This window comes from Haliaeetus albicilla, chromosome 9 (assembly GCF_947461875.1).
Source record: "Haliaeetus albicilla chromosome 9, bHalAlb1.1, whole genome shotgun sequence".
Classification (NCBI taxonomy): Eukaryota; Metazoa; Chordata; class Aves; order Accipitriformes; family Accipitridae; genus Haliaeetus; species Haliaeetus albicilla.
Genome location: NC_091491.1, coordinates 14,395,857 through 14,419,655, shown reverse-complemented (window position 1 = coordinate 14,419,655; position 23,799 = coordinate 14,395,857). Strand labels below are relative to the sequence as shown.

Sequence of the window (23,799 nt, the reverse complement as noted above, 5' to 3'; positions counted from 1 at the left end):
CCGATACAGAGACTAAATCCTGCTCTCAGTCTTAGAGAGAGAGGCAGATTGAACTGATTCACTAACAGGGAGAGGAAGGTAAATATTTAAAGCAAAATTGCTAATGCAAGCATCAGCCAAAATGGAAAAAAGCTGCTGCCTTCACTCTACAGCTACCTAGCAGTTGGTAGCAGAAACACTCCTCATGAAGGAGGTGAGCCCCTGTAACACTAAATCAGGCCCTTCCAGCAACACTGGAAGAAGACAACACACAGAGAAATCATTTAATTCATATTAGCTTTAGGCTCCTGACTAAAAAGCCAGAAGTACCTGTTAAAGATCTAAGAAAGCTGAGCTCACCTCTGTTATTGGGGTTGCATTAACGCTCGGGTAAAATCTTGTCTGGCTAAGCTGTCCTTAGCCATAAAAGCATGAATACAAAACAAGTAGTAACTCTTCTTGTGTACAAATCAAGAGGGAGGTGCATCCCGAGTGACTAGCTCTCAACAAAAAAGGACCTGCCAGTGACAACAGAGGGTACAGCCTTCCGATTCAAGTGCTGTGTCCTGCTGTTGCACGGCAAAATAGGAAAAATGGTTATTGAACTGACTATGCTTACTTCTGTAACATTTGCTACTGCAGAGCTGGTGCTTGAAAGGCTAGCTGGAAACTGATGCTATGAAAAGCTGTCAGTTAAACAGTGGGCATACAATCTTAAAGGAAACAAGTTTCACTTTCCACCTACCAATGCAAAAACTTTTGAGCGTCTGCTTGGCTCTTTGCCCTCTACCTCAAAAGCACACATGGCAGACACTCACCAAAAAAGTATGTCCTATCTCTGAAGGGCTTACACCATTTTAGATGCAGAGAGATGCTGTTCTGCTTAAAATTCAAGTAGCAGAATTGCTATGGAAGTGTTTTTTCATTTTCTACCAGCATGTCTGCAGGTGCTCACCCTCCGGGGTAGGAACATTAACTTGGCAGTCCCAAGCAGCCAGCAGCTCTTCTATATCCTTTTGGATACACCAAAAGGAAGATAAAGTCACCATTGCACAGTCTGACTTTTGCTCCCATCTGCCTTCATTGCCCAAACAGAGTAAAAACTACAATCATTTTGACAGCATTCCCAACCGTGCTGCAGGGTTACCAGATACCACCCACCACCACCTTCAATTCACATGCAAGAACATTAGGACAGGCAAAGATTTTAGATCTGTTTATTCAGATACAAATTGAAAGCAGATGAATGGAGCACAGCCCCACTTCCTCTGCTGCCTCTTCCCCTAACTACAAGAGAGAAGAGGAGAAGCAGGCAGAAAGCAGCAAATAATAATTTAGTGACAGAAGCATTGTGGTTCCCAGTTCAAACCTCTGCTTTTGGATAGCATAGGGACAGTTAGAGCATCAGTAGGTCAGTCGCAGGGGAAACGGGTCATTTCTAGCCAGCTGTCACGACCCTTGGGCACAAAAGCATCAGCTGACAGGTTCCAATCCTAAATGTACAAACCCAAGCCTTGTAAACAGGTTTGCAATCTGCAGCATGCATTAAGGAAACTACTTCAGCAACTTTGCAGTTTGCATTATGGCAGCTCTCCTCAACAGTTTACCTCTCTCTGAATTCTGTGCAGAGAAGGACCCCAGGCAGAGCTATCATCTTAAAGTAGCTAAAATTTCCAGTATAATTGGACCTTCTCAAGGCATTCTGTCTTTACTGCCCTCTTTGGGATAATTACTTGACATGGGTTTCTCTGGGTTAGCTCCTACAGTACCTTTGTGCATACTCTGCAGGGAGGGGGAGCTGGCAGAAGACAAATGGAGAGGTACCAACACAGCTAGGAAGCCTACTCAACCTTCAGGCACCTCTTCCGATTTGGAAGGGGAATGTCTAACAGGAGTAGTTGGAGGAACTGCTGAACAACCCACTGAGGACACCTTGAGGAATTTTACAGCTCATATTTTTGGTACCAACAGGATTAATTCCCTAGACACCATGCCAGCACACTGGGGCGCAGGCACAAGACTGGCAGATCTCAGTTGTCCTGTTTTCACCTCTCTCAGCTGTGGAATTTTTTTTTCCCAGGGCTATGGAAACCAGTTCTCTGCTTGAAGCAGCTTTCCTGAAGATACTTGCTGTAGAGATTAATCCATCATAGAAGCACAATGCTTTATTGACTCACTGAGCAAGAACACGTACATTTTCTATTCTCTTTCCATTCTTTCTGCTGTAATTTAAACTGAGATAGATTGAGATGTTCCTTCCCAGCAGCATGGGTCTGCTCCACACTTTCCCAGACAGCCTTTTGCTTATTGAACTACCAGTTGCTTCTAAGTTCCCTCAACTTCCTTTGATAAGAGCAGGCAAGGGGTACCACACCTGTGAGGAAGTGCTGTGTACTGCAAAGCAGGAACAGGACTTGTACTGTAGGAAGCCTGGCCACCTGCACTCCAGGGGCTTCACAGCTGTCTTGTTGGGACATGTCTGCTGTTCATTTGCATTGTGAGCTGCAGTCAAAGTTGGCCAGTGAGAAGAGAAGCTGCTAAGGGCATTAACTGTACATTTCACCTGCTAAATGATGGGTGGCTCTATTTAAGCTCCAGACGGGAGTCCCCATGTAAGGATTTAGCGCTCTAACGATTTCTATGCCTCCCCCAGAAGGCCAACTGACCTGCTGATGTAACAGATAGGCTTTGAACTCCTAAGCACCACTGCATCCACTTCCAGCAACTGTCTTCTGCTGAGAAATTCCGACTCCAGCCAGTAAGGCTATAACACCCACTTGGTTCTTCATCCCAACGCAGACAATGCACGCTCCGCTCAGAGGCTGCACAGAATGCCAGGATGGACAAGAGGCGGGGATGGCAGCAAGCGCCTATGAAAACCGGTAGCCCCAGGCTCTCGAAGGAGCTTCCCTCCCCCCCTTCTCCCCACACATAACACAAATTTGCAGAGTCAGTTTCCTATTTGTTTTCAAAGGGATAGGATTTCAAAGTCTTCATCTTCTGAGTCAAAGAACCTTTCCAGTCTGTCAGCATCAGAGGAGTCTGCAAGAGAAAAAGAAAACACTACCTTCGTGGGATGCATTGACTGCTCATCATCAGTGAGACCAGCAGCTGGAGGGCAGCAGAGTTTGAGTGTCAAGTGACTGCAAGTTCCAAGAGACTCAGTAGCATACCTGAACAAAGGCTCTGAGGAGGGATGAGAACATGTAGCGGAAAATGCACTGAAGAGAATTACGTGGTGCACAGAAGATGTGCCGCATTTCACAGATCCCAAACACAGCCCTGGTGCAGTGCAACTCTGTGCTGTGACCGTTTTGTACAACCTTCCTGTGCAGCAGCTCTGTATTAGCAGAAGACCGTTCTGCCTCAAGAGGCTCAAAATAGGAGAACTTGCCCAGGTCTGGACTAATATCCATTTAGGTGTCGTGTGTCCCCCCCATGTATTAGAGACTTTCTGCTATAGTTGCCTTTGATCCAGCTGCTGGGTAATGTAATTACACAACATGCACTCTCCCAAAAGCAATTAGTACAGTCCGTTTTGTGAGGAAACGTAATGTAATTGATCCCTCCTGTGCATCCTTCCAACCCTATGGTGAGGAGGGAGCACATACCTAAAGGGGAAGCAACTTTACCTTAGGGGAAATTCAGGTGAGAATGTATGGGCAAACTGGGGAAGTAAAGGAGAAACCTCCATTAACTCCGGCTTCAAGAAAGCACTCACTGGACTTGGCAGAACAGCCAGCCATAAGCTAAACTGCAATAACTGATGACTGGGGACAGAGAAGTGCAAAGCTGCAGCCCCCCCCTCGAACATTTTGTGACAAGCTTTAATCCCACAGTAGAGGGTGCAAATGCCTAGTGTCACTGGTTTTGATCAAACCGCAGTGCCTGTGAGTGCTGACAGCACAACTTCCAGAGGTGCTCCTCAGAGGAGCAGTCCCCTTCACTTAAGTAAGACAGCACAGAACCCAACCGGCTGGGGAAAACAGGGACAAGCGGCTGGACAGTCATGAAAGTACAATTACTCCTTCTAGTGAGGGGTGGGACTGTAAGAGAAACAGAATGGACACAGCAGACAGGAGAGGCTCTACAAGCTAGGGAAGAGGGAGAAGGGCAAGTAGCCTATTATAAAAACATTTTTAAGAGTAAGAAAGGCAGCAAATAGGGACAATTTAATACAGGCAAGGATCAACTGACAGTTTAAAGGAATCAAGCATTCTTACAGAAAAGGACAGTGAGGTAAGAAAGGCTTTGCAAGTTCATGCTAAGGGAGCATGAGAGAGAGAGCAAGGCAGCACAGGGTGCAGGATGCAAGTGACAGGACACGGTCCAATGCCTGCTGACAGGGTAAGCTTGTCCACACATACTCACTCCTCTTGGCAGAAGCTGTCAGTGGCTCTTTATCTCCTGCAATGTTTGTGCACATTATTGACATGATAAGCAGAGCCTGACAGCCAAGATACTGCCCAGCGCTTGTTCCTTTTTGCATTGGTAGTGGTACATGCACAGGGAAGGAGTGCCTTACACTGGAACTAAGTTTGACCAGCCCTGTCTGTGACAATTTTCATTACCTAGAAACTCAGTTTTCAGCCTTTTCAATGGACCTTTTTGATTCCTCCAAGCATCCCTTTACAAATCATAGATTCACATTGCTGTAATGGCCTATGAACTTGTTTTTTCTTGCTCTCAGTCAACATCACCATTCACAGACTCATTCTAAAAATAATCCTGAGGCACTGTGGGATCTGCAAACCACTAGTTGAAAGCCAAAGAACTAGACCAATTGACCTAAGAGCTCCAGATCAAACTCCAGGCAGAACAGGAACATACTAGAAATCACCATGCAGTTCCACACAATTTCCAGAAAACCAAAGGGACCAGCTCACCCTTAGCTCTTCCTCCCTGTGTGGCCTCACCTGGTGTGAGATTCAGGACATCGGGGTTGGAGAAATGTGATGGCTGGCGTTCAACCAGTTCGAACATTGGCAGCACTCCTCTTACCAGGGACAGCTGTGGAGCAAGAGTAAAGCCATGAGAATCAACAACTCTGTACTCGCGGTGCTCTGGGTCTTTAAGGGGTAATAATGATCTGTTGGGACTTCATTGCAGCTGAAAAAACATTTCTCAAATCTTTGACTCGCATCAATCAACAGAATTTCAGAGCTATGCTCTTTTTGATAGTTTAGTAAACTATTTTCATATGCTTTAAAATGGGATCATGCTGCAGAGAACATGGTGTCTGTGCAGTGGTTTGGAAACAAGACAATATGCTGTATTCCTTTCCTGGTGATATAAACACAAACCTTTTTGATTTGCTGGCACCAATTGTTAAAATCCTCCTCTGTGTTGCAGAAAAAGCCCTGAAAAAAAGAATTTATCTTTATATATTGTAGATTGATCATTTCAGTCTCAAGGCCTTGTATTAACACCAAGCAACATGACCAGGCCTGCAAGCAGCTAGAACACCTAACTGCCTTGCTTTTAAACTGTGGCTTACACTGCTCTGTTAAACTGAACACTCTCCGTACGCTTGGTGTGACCAGACTACCCAAGCACTGGAATCATCAATGTAATGGTCTGCTCAATTGCAGAAGGAACACTGGGCAGAAAAAAACCCACATGGAAACAAAGGGCAGGCATCTCAGATACAACAGAAGACAATCCACACTGAATCATAATATGGATTCAGGAATGGATTCAGATCTGCTCATCAAAAGGCAGGAATCAAAAGCCCGGACTAAACCTGAGAGAAGGACACTGCCCCATGAGGAATGGCATTTAATTGCCATGCAAGGGGAACTTCCCTGTACCAAACTGCTTCCTGCACAAGGAGCTGCTTTACCAACGTTACTGAAACCCACAGCAGCACTTGCCCAGAGCACAGCATGCCTGTAAAGTAGTACCCAACTCATCACCACTGCCTTTGCCAGTTCCCTGGGCAAAAGGGACAGCTGTGAAACAGAGGGACCACAACACTGCTCCTTTGGGCGATCAGAAACAAGCAGGAGGAACGCACCACCGCAATGGAGGGGTCAAGCTCAGCAATGCTCATTCTGCAGGGAGGGTGCTGGCAGTGGAAGCTTTCATCGGGGAGACAGCCGCTGTCACTGGGCTCCACTGCAGGCTGCGTAGTGTGGGGATCCAGGTAAATGAGTTCCTCACCTAGACAGACAGGCAAGGAGACATCAACAGGAAGAACCATGCCAGAAGCTGGTCTTCTGAGAAGCAAATGGTGAGATAGAAAGAGGAGGAAGAGCAATGACAGAGCGAGCTCTCGTAACCCCACAGAGGAACCCACGTTCTAGGGACAACTTGCTTTCAGCCACTTTCCCAAATGCTTCTCAGCCAGGCAAAGAGCCAGCTGCCAGCAAAACCACGGTGGCCACTCCACAGCAACACCCTGGGATCAAGGCACAGGCACTATTTGGATACTGTTCCTGCACATGCCTTCCAGGGTCCTGTATAAGCTCAAGTAGGCCCCAGAAATCCAAAGCACAACCAGCTTGAGGTCTCAGGCAGAGAGAGAAATCAGAGGGAAGGAGGAGAGTAAAAGGACAATAGTTTGTAGGGTTTCAGGAAGGGGACAACTACAGGACAGTTAAATCCAGCCAAGCCCCTAAAGGGAGGTCAGCTCTGAATGCAGGAAGAAGTCTCTATCCATACCTCTTTACAGACAGGATTTAGAATTATGCAGTGGAAGTTTATCGCCCGTACTATGGCCACTGTTCAAAGCTACATCACTCAGGTTCTCACAAAGAGGTTCAGTCTGCAGCAGCCTTCCATGCTTCCCGCAGAAGAACCCTGCAGCATGCACCACAGACCAAGCAGGAGAGCTGTACTGCTCCACAAGCATTTTTTAGCTGGGAGGAGATGCTTGGAAAGTCTTTCAGTACTCTGGGCACTCACCTACATAGCCAATGAAGTAGTGAGCACTGTTTGGTTTCCCTCCGATCACTCCCAGGGACTGAGGCATCATGAAGCAGTGCTGGAAAAGCAATACAGAAAACACACAGCTGACAGACAGTGAGACAGCAGGTGGCAACAAAGGCACGCATCCAAAAACGCAGTGGGAAAGTAAGACGGGGACACTGAAAACCAGCAACTCTAGCAGCAGAAACAGCCATTTCTGGAGAGAAGCTCCATGAGGAAGGCTGAAAGCTGCAACGCAGGGCGTTCAAGGAACACGGAAGCAGCTCAAAACCACTTTTAACTGCTGACAGGAACACACAGGCAGACCAAATGGAAGCAGCAGCACTATTCCAGGACCCAGTCCAGGCAAGTCCTGGCTTTGCTGCAGTCAGTGACAAGATCCCCTGGAGCATCAGGTTGCAACAGTGCTCTCAGGAGGGAACAATCATTCAGGAAACAGTTTAAGTTCCTTATCCAGCTGCAGTATCCAGCCACCATCTACTGAGTTAACAGCAAGTAACCTTGCGTGAATTTGGAGCTCTCTTACCTGTCCAGCTCAGAGCTTGCTAGCATTAGGACAGCCAAGACAACGTGCACCGTCTTATGTGTGCACTCTGCACACCCTAAATTCTGCAGCCTGCCAATACTCCAACCTGCAACCGTCTGCCAGCTTCTAGCCTCAGTCTGCAGTACAAGCTCCAGCATTAGAGCCACAAGGAATTTACAACACTACATTCATTAATGCTTAGGTTGCCTCCAAGCACAGTACAGTTGTGCTGAACAAATGCTTCAGCAGGCCAGTACCTCTAAACACAAATAGGGACCAAGATTAAGTTGTGAGGTAAGATCCTCAAAAAAACCCACAAACCCAACCCACACCAAAAAACCCCCCAAAACCCCCACCAACCAAAAAAGCCCCAACTCCCCCCCCCATTTTCCTGACTATAGCCTGCAAGAACCCATATCCTGACCTCCGCAAGGATTGTCTCTAAACACATTTTTCTTTTGCAAATAGGACAATCACTTCCAAGTATTTTTGCCCCAGAACCAAATTCTAGAAATGACTTAATTCACAACAGGGTCCTTAAGCATCAGAACACCAGGAATTCAGCTCCAGATTCCCTACCTTTAGTGTTTCAATATAGGCTTCATTGATCTCTGTGAGCCCAAGGCGGAGAGGTATCAGCAGCACCAATGGTTTCCACAGTGAGAGCCTATCTCTAACCCCTGCTTCCTCTGGGTACCCGTTATAGAGCACATCTGACTCCACAGCAGGGCATGCTGCAGCTCCAGCACACGGGAAGTTGGACTGGCACAACCGCCCTACAGAAAGGGAACATGAGCAGAAGGCATCAGAAATAACCTCCATTTCTAGACCTTGAGTAATTCTATTCAAGCTCTGATCAACAACTGCTATTCACTAAAAGCCTACAGCACTTAATAAAAAGAAAAGCTTAAAGAGGTCCAGTGCTGGGATCGTGTGATGTGTGTACTCCCTGCAGGGCTTCTGGTAGGGCTCAGCATTTCATCTAAGCTTACATCAAGATTATGCCAAAGCATGCTGTACTCACAGCCACCATCTGGTGGGACGTTAAAATGCAAATTCTTCCAGCAGGTGAGCAGCTAAGCAACAACCTGTGCCAACAAGGTTGAACGAGTTGATTAGGAGGTCAGGCAAGAGTCCTGAATTCAGAGAGCGTGTAGGCAGAGAAAAATCTGGTGTGTTGAACTCCAGAGTAGTTCATGGCAGATATGAAGACAGTTGAATTGAATGAGGAAAGCGTTATAGCTTAACACAGGAAATATTCATGTGTAATTGGCGGTGTAACGAGATACAATCATAGTGTCCGTCTAGAGTAGTTGTAATTTTCCTAAAGTTCACTAAAGCCTTCATAAATTTTAATCAGGGATCATTCAGAAGCTACTTTAGAGACCTAAAGCAGGATGATCATTAAACTCTGCAATTTCAGTAGGAGCTTTGCCTGTAAGATATGGGGCAGTAAAACTCCTCGGGGCATAAGCATGACATAAGCACTATGCATCCTCATTCTACAGGCTTGACAAACACACAGCCAGGCTGTCATGCAACCAGATTATGTAAATTCTGGTACTGAAACATCTCCAAGCCTACCTGTCTCACTGGCCAATTTCATTACTTGCTGGGCATGTGAAGTAAAAACTCAAACCCCAAAGAAACGCACAGCACTTTAATCATGAAGCCAAGGCAATTAGACAAAATGCCAGAGGCTCATTTAATTTATTCCTGGCCTAAGCTGAATGCCAGGACACTCTAGCAGGTAGGACACCATGTAAACAAACACCTTCATCACCAGCCATTTCAGCAGGGTGTTTGCTCACTACTAAGAGCTTCAAACCCAGCTGAAAAAGGAGAACATTACACCCAAGGTCAGAAGAAATAGGACTTTGATCTAAAGCCTCAATATGAGAGACAACCTGCACTGAAGAGGTTGCAGTTGCTCCCTATACTGTCCCTCCTCTCATCCACAGACATAGTTACTGGAGGTCCTGAGAAAACTGAAAGTCATTATTCACAGTGAATTATCCTGTTCAAACAGTAAAATCATGGGGGGTTTTGTTGCAGTAGCCTGCCTGTTCTGATGATCTGAAATAAGCTGCCAAGTCAGGGCTGTTGCTGAATAGGGTGTCACTGCAGGTTTCCTCATCAGGCAAAGCAACTGGCAATCCTGCACTGTGATATGAACATATTTAACCCAAGTTTAAGCAGTAGGGAGCTCGGCACAGAATAAGTTCACCTTGCTTCTTTGGCAGGCTTTGCAGTGCTGTGGTGCCACAGCACAGCAGAATCTGCCTAAAGCTTCCCAGCTGGATCCAAACCATTTCCTGCAAACATATTCCAACAGATTTGACACAACTTCTCTCCTGCTGCAGCTGCTGCTGCTGTCAGGTACTGGCTTTACTGTCTTGTCACCTTTCTGATGAACAGGATCCTCCAATGCCCAGCTAAGAGCCCCTTTCCGATACAACAGACTGACTCAGAAGGGATAAAGATGGATGTTTCTTCATTGCTGTAGCAAAAGCCATTTCCTATGAACCTTAGGCTGAACAGTATTAGTTACCAAATTTAACAGAAGCATGAAACAGCATTAACTTCTGAATGCTTCACTATCAACAGATGTTTGGGGCACAAAATATTTAACACATACCTACAGACATGTAACACATCAGACCCACTCATACAGTGACTTTCAGGTGCTGAACAGGTACATTATGATTCATGTTTGAGGAAAATAAACAAACACCCCCTGCACATTACGAGCTGTATGGACATGTTACTTGAAGTGGTATCAACGCTGAACAGTCAGTGCCACACAGACAAGAGCCTGCAGCATACCCAAGCCTCACAACCAGCATGCTTCAGTTCTAGAAGTAATGATTTCAGGCTAAAGATGAAAGATAATCCAATTTCTGCTTTCACACTGGCCCTTGTTTAAGCCAAAGGGCATCAGCACATACCTTCATAGGACTACAAGTACCCAAGGTTAGACAGGCACTTCTCAATCAGATCCCATGTTTCTTTGCCTCTCAACTGAGGCTACCTGATAAAAGATGTGACTTTGTACAGTGACCGTCCTGCACTCTAGGGACAAATTGCCTGTTAACTGATTTTGGCTCTGTGGCAGCCGAAGCCAGCCTAACTGATGCCTGCCACGATCTCACCTGTAATCTTGCACCAGCTCCAGCGCTCACTGGACTGTTCTATGTGCCGTTTCAGAACACTAACCTGGCAGAAAACGCTGCATGGTTTTGTGCTGCGTAAGCGCACTGCCTCATGAGTTAGCCTAAAGCAAGCGAGGGGAAGGCTTGGGCAGCCAGGACCATGCAGGACTGCAGCAACCAGCAAGGCAGGCATTCAGCTTTGGTTACTGCGGCCCTGCAGCCCGAGAAAGCATGCTAGGGATGAACACACTGCACAGCTGCTCAGCCTCCAGCACCATCCTATTGTCAGGATGCGCCAAAAAAAAAAAAAAAGAAACCACCAGTGAGCACTCCTTAAAAGATGACGAGAGATCCACTCCAGAGATGGATTCCCTTCTACTTCCCCCCTCCCCTGCCAATTTTGTTAATTTTCCTCTTCAGCTATCTGTTCTATTTTTCTTACTCTGCCTAACAGCAGAAACATTCCTACCCCATTATATCAGAGAGGAAGCAGCCATTTACTGCTTGCTCCCTGTGGCCATAAACAAGTTTGACACTGCCTTCTCCAAGCAGCTCCCACCTATTGTCTGAAGGTCAGCAGACCTTCTCTCCAGATCCAGAGGCCACAGGGCCAAGTCAGAGGCTTTATCAGATGAAGCAAACATCAAAAAAGGGGCTTCCTTGTCCTAGAACAGCAATTCTCATCTGGTTTTAGCATGCTTGGCCACAGCTTTAAGACAGAACATTTACTTCATGCTTGTTGTGTTGTACTACTATATGCTCTCCAATTTTTTCTGGCTTCTTGGTACCAGAGGATATACCACATTCTACCTTCATGTGATACTTACGGATTTCCTCCATCACTACTGTGTTGTCCATGGCTATATGTACTGCCAGTGAACTCCATGTATCAAAAGTTGCAAGTTTTCTACAGGAAAATTTAAAAAAAAAAGTAAGCAAGGATTAGTTACAACTAAAAGAGAAAGATGGTGGTGTATCAGAGAGGAAAAAGTGGATTAGGAGAGACTGGCTTTCATCAATTATGTTGTAAAGTACGCTTTTATACACGTATCAGAGTTGTAGACTTCATTGCCACTAGTAATTATGGCCAGAAGAATAAACAAGATTGCAAGTGGGACCACATCTGGGAATTTGTCGCTCAGCAGCTACTATGTACAAGAGCCCTGATATAATCTCCAACTCAAATCCCATAACTGCTGGTTACCAGAAAGTAAGACAGCATAAAAAATAAATAACAACAACAACTGAAAAAAGTCACATTTACTTTCTGTACATATCTCGTGATCACCTATACCAGATCCTGGGCTAATTCAGCCTATAGTCTGACCTGGGAAAGCTGCTTTTAGGCAATCCTAGCCTACTCCAAGGAGCTACCTGCTCATCTAATCAAAGTGATGGAAGAATGGTGACAGGAGGGACAACATTTCTCCAAATACATTCTGTCCCAGTTAAAGGCAGTCCATGCTCCAGCACTGCTCTGATCCTCTGCCTGTCACCATGGAACCCAGGCAGCAAATATTAATGGTTTCCTCTGCTAATGCATTAGTGACTTGATGGCTTGCTGGCAGCTTTTTTGTAATGATGACTCTTTTCAGGTCAGCAGAGGCAACTCAGAGGCTAGCAGAGATCCAAACAACAGCAACAATCATCTACTCTGACACTTGCTTCTGGTCTGCTGCAGAGTATTATGCTCAGTTCTAGTGGCAAGCACATTACTTGTGGGACATGGAGAGAGATTTTGGGGGGGACTGTCCTCAACTTGAAATCTGTTTTCTCTCACATCCTGCCAGCATCTGAATGACAGAAGGGCTCCTTTCAAGTTCCTGCCCAAACAGGTCGATAAGGTCAAGCAGGTGGCCTGCTAACAGCTTTAAAACATACAGTTGCACTTCAGTCAATGGGCAGAAACCTGTAAGCTAGGAGGTACTACAAACCAAATGACCCCACTGCGTGGTTCAAAAGATATAAAGGAAAAACACAGCACTTACTTGAGCACTTGTGCGACTGTGTTTGGTCCATACCACTGACCTATGGATTTTCCCTCTCCAACTCCCATCTGGGCTGCATCACATGAAAAAAACAAAATAATTTATCAAACAATTTCACCTACACTGTGTCCTTTCCTAATCAGAGTTTGTATTTAATAGGGAAGACATCTCACTTGGAAACATTTTTGAGTCAGCAGAATCTACCCTTTCATAGGGTATCTTAGTGTAGATGGGAGTGAGAAGCATATCCTGAAGGACCGTAAAGCAAATCCTTTCCCCAAAATGCAATAATGCAGAAGTTCAAAAGGCAATGTTACCTCAGAAGAAATTTTACTTAGTTTGATTACCAGACCACCCCTGTAATCTGCAGTTCTGTTCACTGAAGCTATAGGTGCCTTAACATCCCATAGGAAAAACTGGAACAGGCTGCTTCTATTTGTCAGGGAAGTTTATATTAAAGTGAGATCCTTCCTTAGCCCATTTGCTACTTCTGAGAATTTCTTCGCTCAGCAATCTTCTCATATTACAAGGTCCTAGTGAGAACAGCAACCCCATGCAGTCCTCTCACCTTAGCAAGCGTATGGAAAGTGATGCTGAATATAACCTAAAGCATTAGGCAAACCTGACAGCCTTAATGGAGTCAAGAACAAAAATCCATCATAATCCATAATAAAGAGTGGTAGTTTTACACCATGTCAGAAAACAAGCGGCATAGTTGGGGTTTTTTTTGGCTAAGCTGGTAAAACAAACACAGAGTGATGTTCTACGCTCGTGGGAAACCCAGACTGAGTAACTCCACACTCTTCAGCACCCAGACTCTTACCTATCTGGTGAATGGAGTAGTAGCTGTCTTTTTTGTCAATGAAGGCATTAAGAACGTTGAAGTAATTATCCATCTGCCTCTTCCCTTTTATCCACCTCCAGTCTAAGATGGACAAGGGGATATATGAAACAAAACATGGTGTTTATTAGCAACTAGAGGCTGCAAGCTACAATTCTTTTCCCTGTGCATCAATCAACTGACCCAATTTTCATGTCACTATCTTATCATTAGGCATCCGAGGCATTCCCAACAGTAAAGGATTAATTTTAAAAGAAAAGTAAGCTTTCTCACAGTTGGGATAAAAGAATATCACCCACAGAAAAGCAAATAAACAAACAAAAAAAATCAGAAAACACAAATTGTACCTCTATCCCACAGATGGGAAATAGGATTACAATTTCTCATTGACAGGCATGAACTACATATTCTGGGGAAAAAACAGGTGACCTCGCTATAAAAATCATCCTCCACAAATTCAAAGGCCATCAACAACTGTCAAAAAACCACTCCAATATAGCTGCTTACAAACCAAGCACAGGTCAAGCACAAGAACAGAAGTATTCAGGGAGAGGAGACTACATGCAGTAAGTGAGGGCTTTGTGACAAATCTGAACTATAAGTAAGAATCAACCTACTAAGTTGTTTTAAACTTCAGCTACATAAAAAACCCTTCAAGAAAAATGTAGTACGTGTTTGGCTTCAGTGGATTTAACTACCATGTTCCAGGGCTCTGCTTTGTTTTAAGGCTTGGACAACTATATCTTTCTATGTGGGGTTGTAGACAGTGGGGAAAAACCTGCTGGAGGGTTTCCAGTAGATTGTTCTCTCAACAGCCCTGAAATTGTGGACACTGAAGAAAAACTTATAGAGCCCTCAGCAATTATCAGCTGTAAGGACAGCAGATAACAAGGGCACAAGTACTACACTTGTGGGAGCACATGGCCCTGGAAGTCAGTACAGGCTGTGCACTGGTTTACCTCTTCCCAAATGCCTGCAGACCAAGGCCTGAGCAAAGATCATCTGGCCACACCGCAACATACAGCCCCAGCCAGTATCAGATGTGGGACCGGTTCCTCCTGTAAATGAGGACAGAATATAAATATGTAATGAATACTAAAACAGTGCCAAGAGGGAGAAGAAATGAAAGCACTCTTAAGTCTGCACAGGTAGCAGGTTCACCCAAGAAATCAGGCAGGGAATAAGGACTACCTTAGCTCACATACCCAGGACTAAGAAACAAAAATGTAGTTATCAGTGAGTAACTTAATGGCATCCCTTAAAAACAAACAAAACCCTCTAACACTAACTGAAAGGGGAAAAAACTTCAAAGGGAAGTCCAAACAACTCAACTAGAAAGAGAGCTGAATTTCTCAGGAGCACAACAGCCCTTGAGCCTAGCTGCAGACTCCCAGCCTGCTTCAGAGACACATTTCTACACAGAGGTGCTTGTTACAGGTGACTTCTTGTAATCCTCATCTTGAGAAGGCAACTCGTCATGCAAAACAAATCAGTCCCAAGGAATTCCCACATTGTAAGCAGCTACGACTGGATGAGATTCCAAAGTGAACATCATAGTTAAGCCAAAAAAAACCAACCAAAAAAACCCCACCAGCCAAAAAAAGCCACCCCAGCAACAAAAAAACCCACATCCTACATAGTATTGGAGAATAAGCTGGATATTAGCTCATGCTGAAAAGTCTGAGACAAAGGCCTCAACGGTGGAAGCATTTCCCTGACAGAACTTCAAAAGGAAACTGCTGCTTCTCCACTGAAGCTCTGGCTATTATTACAAGCTTCATAGATAAAATGTTTAGTGTGACCACAGCAAGTGAGCTGTCTTACAAGCACGCGGTCAGCTGTGCCTTAGCACAGCTGGTAGAAGTAGTTTATTTGTAATACTGCTTTCTTCTTTCAATCCTACGCAATTACTCTGCACAAAAAGCACAGGGAGAAAAATAACCCAAGAGAACTATTTAATCAACTTCTGGATGGTCAGCAGCTATCTTCTGCAATTTTGCCAGCAATTTTTAACATATACAACAGCCAAAACTGATAATGTGTTATAAAATTAGCATAAGACATTCCCCTTACCCTCTGAAGAGCTTACAATATTTAAGTGGGCAAGCATAAAGAGGGAAGTGGCCAACAATATAAGGGAGAACTGGGAGAAGAAAGACTGAAGAAGGAAAAGGTTTACTGTACGACATGCAAATTGTATCTATACTGTAAATGGGAAATGACTCAGAAAATGGGATTTCTTTTTGCCCCCCCCGCCCTTTAATAACTCACATAGAAACCCCAATTGTGTTTGTGAGCCATAGTTAAACACATGCTAACCCTTCAATTTCAAACGCATGTTTAACTATGGCTCACAAACAGGAATTTAAAGGGATTAAACTGCATCCAAGATGTCTCATAGCTTGTTAGGCAAAGGGTTTCGCAGTAGGAAAAGAACAAAACAAGCCAGAAGGACCAGCTACCAAGAAGTCTGTTTTCCAAATCTAAGCCATTTTCCCCATTGACTGCTGGGGATGATGTTGACATTGGGGACACAGATGGGGCTTGGAGTCCCATTTACCTGTTCTCGGATCTCTTCTGATACACCTTCCACCTAGCACACAAAACCAAACCGCAGAAGAGACCATGCAGAATACCATAAGGAATGAAGACATCCTCCTCTGAGTTCACTGTGAAATGTTCCCCATATTACTACAGCTCCCGTGTGTAACAGCCACTTCAGGCATTTAAAAACCCCCCACACAAACAAACCCACATATGGTTTAGAGCAGATGCACAAAGGCAGTAATTTCTGTATCACATCTCTAGCTTTCATCGTTTTAATCCAATTCAAGCCCAAGAACATCATTAAATAATATTTCACGTTAGACTTATGTAGGATCTAGTGAACATGAAGTACAAAAATCTACCCATGCTGCTCAAAGAAAGGATGTTTCTAGGTAGGCTTCCCAAACTCATTCTTGTGTCCTTTTTAAAAACACTGTAATCTGTCATACCCAAGGGGATAAGGAATTCTCATTATCAGATAAACAAAAAGTCTATCCTATCAATTAAATGAAGTGCATTTCAGATTCTTATAAACGGAAGTGCATTAATGTTATGCTTGTGGGGACTGTTTTATTAGGTAGAGATAACCGGATTATCATCATTTCCAGGATGTACTTAGACTCATCCACAGTACATACCAATAGCAGGGAAGTTCTTTCTGTAGGTGAACCAAAGCCGAGAGGTCACATCCAACAGGATCTCTTCTTTCTCTGAAAAATTTTCAGAATCGAAAGGCATGCACATGAGGGTAGCACCAAACACAGCTAAATCCATCTCCCACTCACCTTCCCTAATGACAACAGCATTCTGCTCCTCACACAGTATGCATGCCCAGAGAGACAAAATCGGGATGAGGAACAGGACAGTGCCACTGTGCAGAAGAAACCTTCTTTTTCCCCCCAAATAGGTTCAATCAACCCAAAGACACTATGGCCATAGGCAAATTATGAAGCAGTAAACCATCTTTGTGCCTTTCCCCTGAGGTATCCCCTGGCCTCAACCATCCTGGCCTCATGACACAAGTCCCAATAACTACTATATGGTAACTTTCTGCACAAAAATATTCCAGAGCCTGCGGAGATGGCCAGACAGAAATATGGCAGTTATGGTCTGGATGCTTTGCCAGCAGACAGACAGACTCTGCAGTGTGTTTATAGGGTTTGCAGTCACCTTGCTGCTCAGAAAGCAAAGTGCAACACTAACAAAGTCCTCTGGAGTATTGCATCGTGCATGCAAAATACCTGTAAAAACACTGTATTTCCGGCCAAGGATCCAAACAGGTTCTTTGGTCTCAGGGAAGTCTTCATATTCAAACCTGAGAGTGTCATAGGTAAGAGTAGCTAGAAAGAAAAAGAAGAAATTATATATCTTCTATAGCTTTTCCTCGTGTTTTAAAAAATCATACAAAACTACAGAATCAGAGCTGCTGTGGCCCAGTAACTTACACACCCAGAGCACCTGGCTCTAGCTGACAAGAAAAGGTACAGCTCCCCTTACGGCCACCAACTCTGCTTTCCAGAGAGAGCTGACACAGCCCTGGCTCACTCCTGGCTGTTCCACAAGCAGAAAAGAAGAGGGATTTCCAGGTTAGGTGAGCTCTATGTTCTGTCCAGTGCAGAAAACGGTCAAGAAAACGTCTAGGGCTTTAGCTGGCAGCTGTTCTCTCTTTCCCAGAACAGGCATCATCGTGCACGTCATCAGCAATGATACCGAGGTCCTCTTTTCAAGTGAGCAAAGTGATTAAAATCCTTCTTCCAGAGAATATAATTTTTGGTGGTGGAACACAAAAAGCACAGATTGCATTAAGATGGGAATTAAACTTTGCTCTGCAAGTCAGGCCCTCCTCAAAAGGCAATGAATCCAGCAGTAGTCATCACATGCACTGAAAACAGCCTGCAGCTTGAGGAGCAGCACTGCCTTTACAAATATCACACTAAAATCTGAGGAACACAGATCTGTGCAGAGATGTACTTGTTCACAGGCAATAGACAAACCTTATGTCTATTTTACTGGCTCCCTTCACAGCACGGCATCCATCAGTGCCTAAGTATCCATCCTCTTACACAACCACTACAGAACAACTCAGCAGCACAGGCTGCCCTTGGATCAGGGTAGTTTAAACTTTTGTGCAAAAGGCACAGGGAACGGGGAGGGGAAAAAAAAAAAAAAAAAAAGGAGAGTTGGATGAACCATGCTCCGCTAGGCCTGTATTTGGAAATAAGGCACTTTAAAGTGGTTTGGGAACCCTGGAAATGAACCATCTAATTTTGTAGGTGTGAATTCTTTAACAAACCACCTATAAAATTTAAAGCAGAACTAAGCCAGACTGTTCTGTAACTGTAAAAGTGGCTATTGAAAATATCTCTCACAGCAAATGCAATAAAATGTGCAGTAATGTGACATGAGTTTAAAACAGGGCAACGGACTAAACGACCACAAGCTCCTCTCAGCCCCGTTTGCTGTGAAAGCCACCACTCTCCATAGCGCACGCCTTGCTTTTTGCTTCCCAGGAGAGTCACCTGCTGCTTTTTTCTCGTGCTGCCTACGTAGCAGACCTCACCCTTCTCACGAATAGATGTTCGTGGATGAGCTTTCCTCCCAGTCATTCCCCACTTAGCCTTCCAAAGCATTATCTGGTGCACCAGTAAATAACAACTTAGCAGATTTGCATCAACAATAGCTCCAGAAAGTCACCACAAAGTTCTGGTCCCTCTCCTTCCAGACATCTAGGATACTCCATGTTGTGCTTGGGCAAACAAGCTACACAAGACATTTTGGCCTCCTGTAGGTACTTCATCAGCCTTCCGCCCCTGGGCTCTCTGACCTGAAATTCCAATTCCAAATGTCAAAGAAAATACTTAAGTAGCAGCAGCAAGACACCATCACTAAGACCAGCTACTCTTTAAGTAGGAACCCTGGCAATATCGATGAAAATAGGCTCCAAAATCAAATTCTGAATTAGACTCTGGCCCTAACCACAGCCCAACAGATTTAAAGCATGTTCCTTGGGTGAATTAGTCTACAGACTGTTTCAGGCACATTTAGGATAGCACGGCCCACATGTTCCCATTCCTATCCAGTGATGTGACTTCTCAACAGCCACCTAAGCAAAGCAATTCTGCTTGCACAGAAAAGTTCCAGCAAATTAATGCAGTCTGTTCCTCTAACAAACTTTAGCAGGGAAATTAAGAATTTCTTTACCAAACACTAGCCAAATTTTATGAATCCCCAGCAGTCCATGTTTTCTGTACCTATCTTCACTTAATAGCTTGGCTTGCTTTGCCCCGCTTCTTGCTCAATGTTGGAGATTTCTTTCCAGGGAAGGAAGCGACGTGACTTCTGCAGATGTTTTCAAGAGTGCATCACTTTCTACTTTCTCCCTTAACTTTCAGAAGTTCCCCTTTGGGATGAGACATTACAAATTTATTCTAACAGCTCAAAGGAAGGCCAGTTGTTAGGATTTTTTAAAATTCAGTGTGTTACCCAATACAATCTTAACATAAAAACTGAAGTTCTCAGGTTTTAAAGCTGCAAGAAATATTTTGTCAGTTCTCAAGCTTGCTGCGAATCCAGGGCTCTGTCAAAAGAGCCTCAAATAGCTTAAATAAAATGACTGAAACAAGGATGCTACATAGAAACTATCAAGCTACCCACCAACCCTCTTCTTCCTAGCAACACTTCCTCGCCTTCTCAAATGTCACACCCTGTGTGGCTCCACATTTTGCAGGGCACCAGGTCCTTAGCAAGCAGAGGATTTACAACTGGCAGCCTCACGGCAAGGATTTGCTGGAAAGGGGCTGCTGGAGTCTCTCCCCTTCAATCAAAGCTAGGAGAGGAAGGGGTCAGCAGGCAGGAGGGATTCCCAGGCTGCCCGCTGGACCAGCTGCATATTCAGGGAGCACAGCGCATGCAAACTACAAGTGCCATGACACTGCACATTCGGGAGGAGAGTTTCAGACTTGCAGTCCTTCAGCTGAATGCCCAGCATCTGGGCTCTGTGCAAAGGTCCTGCAGCTCCAGCGGCACATCCGAAAGATGCAGTCAGACATTAGTGCCCATGTTGTTTTTTTGGAAGAATATACTTGCCACCATCTGAAAAGGCACAACTGTTAAATGCAGGAGTTGAGGTTTCACCTTCACAGGGAGGAAAATTCAAGTGAGTGCTCCCAGTTAGTATCAACGATGTTGTAATGGGAGCAGTAAACTCCCCACAAGGCTTGAAGCCACTAAGTGTTTCCTTTACAAACACCTACCTTCATACACTCTGGCACTTTTTCAAAACTACATCCACTGTGCTATTGCCCAGATGAGCTAAATATGAGCCAAATATGAGCCAGTGGGACCCAAACAATTCAGGCAGGGGTACAAAGAGTGTCACAGCTTGCACTGGAGCCTTTCTCTCCCTTACAGTTAGAGGCAAAGGGTCTGAAAATAAATAAAACTGGAAATTCACCAAGCAGAAATCCTATTCAAAGATGCTCTTTTCAGAGCTGCAAAAGTCGGGTGAGATCAGCAGATTTCTCAGGCAGCACTCCAAAACTTCACCTTCAAGAAGCCCTCAATCTGTTTTAAATACCGACCTCTGAGCATCCAAGACATTAGAGCAGCAGCCTCTGCAGAAAATCCGAGTGCGCATCAAATACAACAGTTCAACTTCTCTCTGTGCACAGTAGATTTATAGTTAAAAAGCCAAGAGTTTCAGCCCTGCAAAGCACACCCTGAGAGAGGCAGCCTCGCTTTCCAGGAGCCTTGGGCATGCTGTGAATGACACGAGGTTGGCTAGATCTCTGCCCCATGGGCACACCTTCCACAGGGTCTGCTGCAGTGTCCCAGAACACCTTCTCACCCCACACCCTACCGAGAAAGCCTCGACAGAAAAGGCAAAGCTTTGTACGTGCCACTACAGAAAGCACCTACATTAAACAACCTAGGTAAAGGCATTCAGACTAAAACCGCATTAAATAGCGGCATTAAACCTGAACATTTGAGTTGTCTTCCACTTTTTTGCATGTGGTTAGATCTACTCAGTTACAAGACAGCAGGCCACATTACAAAAGCCTGCCTTGTATGAAGTGCAGGGAACCAACCCTTGACATACCCAGCACATGCCTGCAGTATCAGAGACTTTCAGTATCAGTTTACTAAACATGAGTACGTGCAAGGTTATTGAACAGCTATACAGCATCATCTTGACATAGACCAAGAAAAACTGTCTCAATACATAGAATTAGGGTAGAGGGTGAAATCTTGCCTCCATTCTTATATTCTTAAGCTGTACAGTGAAAAAGCTGAGATAAAAATATTATCCCAACTTGTAATAAGCTCCCACATAAACAAACACAGAAGCACAGCCGGGCACCGGGAAGCAGACCCTGACTGGTGATGTCAGTTTGCAGATGTGCTGAAGGCAAGATATGGGCTTAAGGCAAATATCAAGTCCTTGAGAGCCACTAACTTTATCTGCTTTACCAAAAGCAAAGCTATTCGTTTTTCTATCAACTTTCAAAAACAAATAACAAGTCAAAACTTTGATGACTCAAATAGAAACATGGCAAATATCAAGTCCTTGAGAGCCACTAACTTTATCTGCTTTACCAAAAGCAAAGCTATTCATTTTGCTATCAACTTGTGAAAACAAATAACAAGTCAAAACTTTGATGACTCAAATAGAAATATGGCAAGTGATTTTCCCTGTGGTCCGCACAGCAAAACAGCTGATGTTCACTGCAGCATCAATCATCTTGGTTACAGTTTGCCTATACAGCTTAGGTGTTTTGTCGAAAAACTTTTTATACAAAATACTGAAGCAGGGATTTAGAGCATCACACGGAAGGAAAACCAGGCTTTGCAATACCTCCCTTCCCAAACTGCTTTTCGGTCTTCCCCCAGTCTCTGGAGAGGCCCCTCTCTCCGACACTGTAATGCTCCTCAGGCAGCACCTGCAACAGCTTAGAGACATTTTCCCCGAGTACTTCAGCCTCCAGTTACCACCACCACAAAAGAATCAGAAATGGGGCAGACAATCATCTCCCTCAGCTGATAAAGCTACATCACCTGAGACAGAGCAGAGAGGAAGAAAGCTACTGGATGTAGGATGTTACAAAAGAGAGTCAAGAACAGGTAAATTTATTGTGTTAGTAAAGCTTATTGTTGAAAAACGCATAGAAAACAGATAATCAAAGAACAGCCTGAACCCTTATTTCTGGCCTTTGCAGAAACTAAGCTCTTTCAAACAAGACAAATCCCGATTATCTAAGCAACAACAAGGAATTTAGAGACAGCCAGGGAGGAAAGTCAGTTAACTGGAGCGTAGCATCTTCTTGGAGGCCCAGAGCAAGCAGCTCAAAGTCTGCCTGTCAGGTCTCCAACTGTCTCAGGAACAGGGCTGGATGCAAAGGGGCTTGAGCTCTCATAGCTCCAAGGCAATGAGACACCCCCCCCCCCCCTTTGTATAAAGGGGATCCAGCCCTACTGTCTATCCCAGCAAAGTTTTCCTTCCCTCGAGAAGCCCTGCAATGCTTATGCAAAGGGAAAGCAAACATATCTCCCAGCTCATGTTGTGTTAGTTCACTTGCTGGAATGTGTTTTGTTCCCAGGAGCGAGAGACTGGATGCAATGATGTGCAAGGACGCACCAGGCAGAAAGTTGGGACGCTATCAAACGGCCTATACTGACAACAGAATCGCCTGCACCAAGGACAAAAACAAGTCAAAACAGCAGTCTGGAGGAATGAGAACTACAGATTACCTCCGCATACACATGCTCGCCCAACGCAGAGGAGGAGCCCACGTGGCACAGGAAAACGTTCGTTATTATGGAACAACACTTATCTCTGCAGAGGGTGGATGAAAGCTGTTACTATGCGAAGGCTAGAAGGAAGTCCCAAGCCAAATGCCAACATGCTTCCTTTTATCTCCCCCTGTATGAAAACAAAATCTCTATTGCAAACAGCCTTGCCGGCACTCTCGGTAAAGGTGACGACCAGTCACGACGAGCGGCCAAGTCGCCTTTACCCCTTGACGCAGCAGAAGGCGGCCACAGCGCCTGGGGAGTGGAGCACAGCACAAGGACACCCGCCCCACCACCGCTTCGGGAGCCGAGCACAGCACCGGGACACCTGCCCCGCCACCGCCCGGGCCCTCCGGTTCGCTTCCCGGGCGGCGCCGTCCAGGCCACATCGCCAAACAACGCGGAAGAGCTCCAGGCTTTTTAGGGACAACGGCGAAAGACGGGCTGGGAAGGGTAGGAAGGATTCCCCCCCCCCCCGCCCCACGCTGAGCTGGCTCCCTCTCGGCTCTGGCCTGCACCGCCGGTACCGGGGTCACCGCCGGGCCGCCCCGAGCCTCCACCGTTCCCCTTAGGGGAGGCGGCGGGGCCCCTTAGGGCCCCACAGGGCTGGGGACGCCGTTTCCAGGGCCGTGCCCCGGGGCGGTGATCGGGCCGGGGGGCGGTGGCTTCTCCCGCCGCCGCCCGGGCAGGGACCGCGCCTCAGAGCACCGGGGGAGGCCGCGCCGCTCCGGGCCGCGCCGCCCGGGCCTGGGCTACCCCGGGAAGCCGCAGACCGCAAAGGGCCGCCGGGCCGGGCCGCGGGCTACCTGAAGGGGAAAGCAGCCGCCCTCCCCTCGGTCGCGGCGCGGGAAAGAGGCCGCCCCCGCCACCCACCTGCGTCCATGGCGGCGGCCCCGCCGAGGGCTGCGGCCGTTGCCGTCCCCACCGACACATACGCCCCGGCGCAGCGCTGCGCGGCTGCTGGCGCGAGCGCGGCGCCCGCCCAATGGGAGCGCAGCTCGCCGCCGGGCTCCGCGGCGGTTGGCTGCCGGCAGCGCTCGTCACGGT

At 45.8% G+C, this 23,799-nt stretch overlaps 1 protein-coding gene across 3 annotated transcripts; it reads right to left on the bottom strand.

Annotated features, from left to right (window-relative positions):
• Nucleotides 1-1,180: 1,180 nt before the first annotated feature.
• On the bottom strand, nucleotides 1,181-23,770 carry ATG4B (autophagy related 4B cysteine peptidase). 3 transcript variants are annotated; one of them, XM_069791734.1, is made up of 15 exons: nucleotides 23,626-23,661; nucleotides 22,711-22,795; nucleotides 17,205-17,303; nucleotides 16,602-16,673; nucleotides 14,376-14,474; nucleotides 13,399-13,500; nucleotides 12,576-12,648; nucleotides 11,415-11,494; nucleotides 8,015-8,211; nucleotides 6,886-6,964; nucleotides 5,996-6,141; nucleotides 5,283-5,339; nucleotides 4,896-4,989; nucleotides 4,351-4,386; nucleotides 1,181-3,021 (listed from the first exon to the last, which is right to left on the bottom strand). In XM_069791734.1, the coding sequence occupies exons 5-15, from the start codon at nucleotides 14,434-14,436 to the stop codon at nucleotides 2,948-2,950; spliced, it is 999 nt and encodes a 332-aa protein (XP_069647835.1). In that variant the 5' UTR covers nucleotides 14,437-14,474; nucleotides 16,602-16,673; nucleotides 17,205-17,303; nucleotides 22,711-22,795; nucleotides 23,626-23,661; the 3' UTR covers nucleotides 1,181-2,947. The 3 variants fall into 3 exon arrangements, with proteins under 3 accessions (XP_069647835.1, XP_069647833.1, XP_069647834.1); XM_069791732.1 differs by lacking the exon at nucleotides 22,711-22,795 and having other exon boundaries at nucleotides 23,626-23,770; XM_069791733.1 differs by lacking the exons at nucleotides 4,351-4,386; nucleotides 22,711-22,795 and having other exon boundaries at nucleotides 23,626-23,769.
• Between the last annotated feature and the right edge of the window lie 29 nt (nucleotides 23,771-23,799).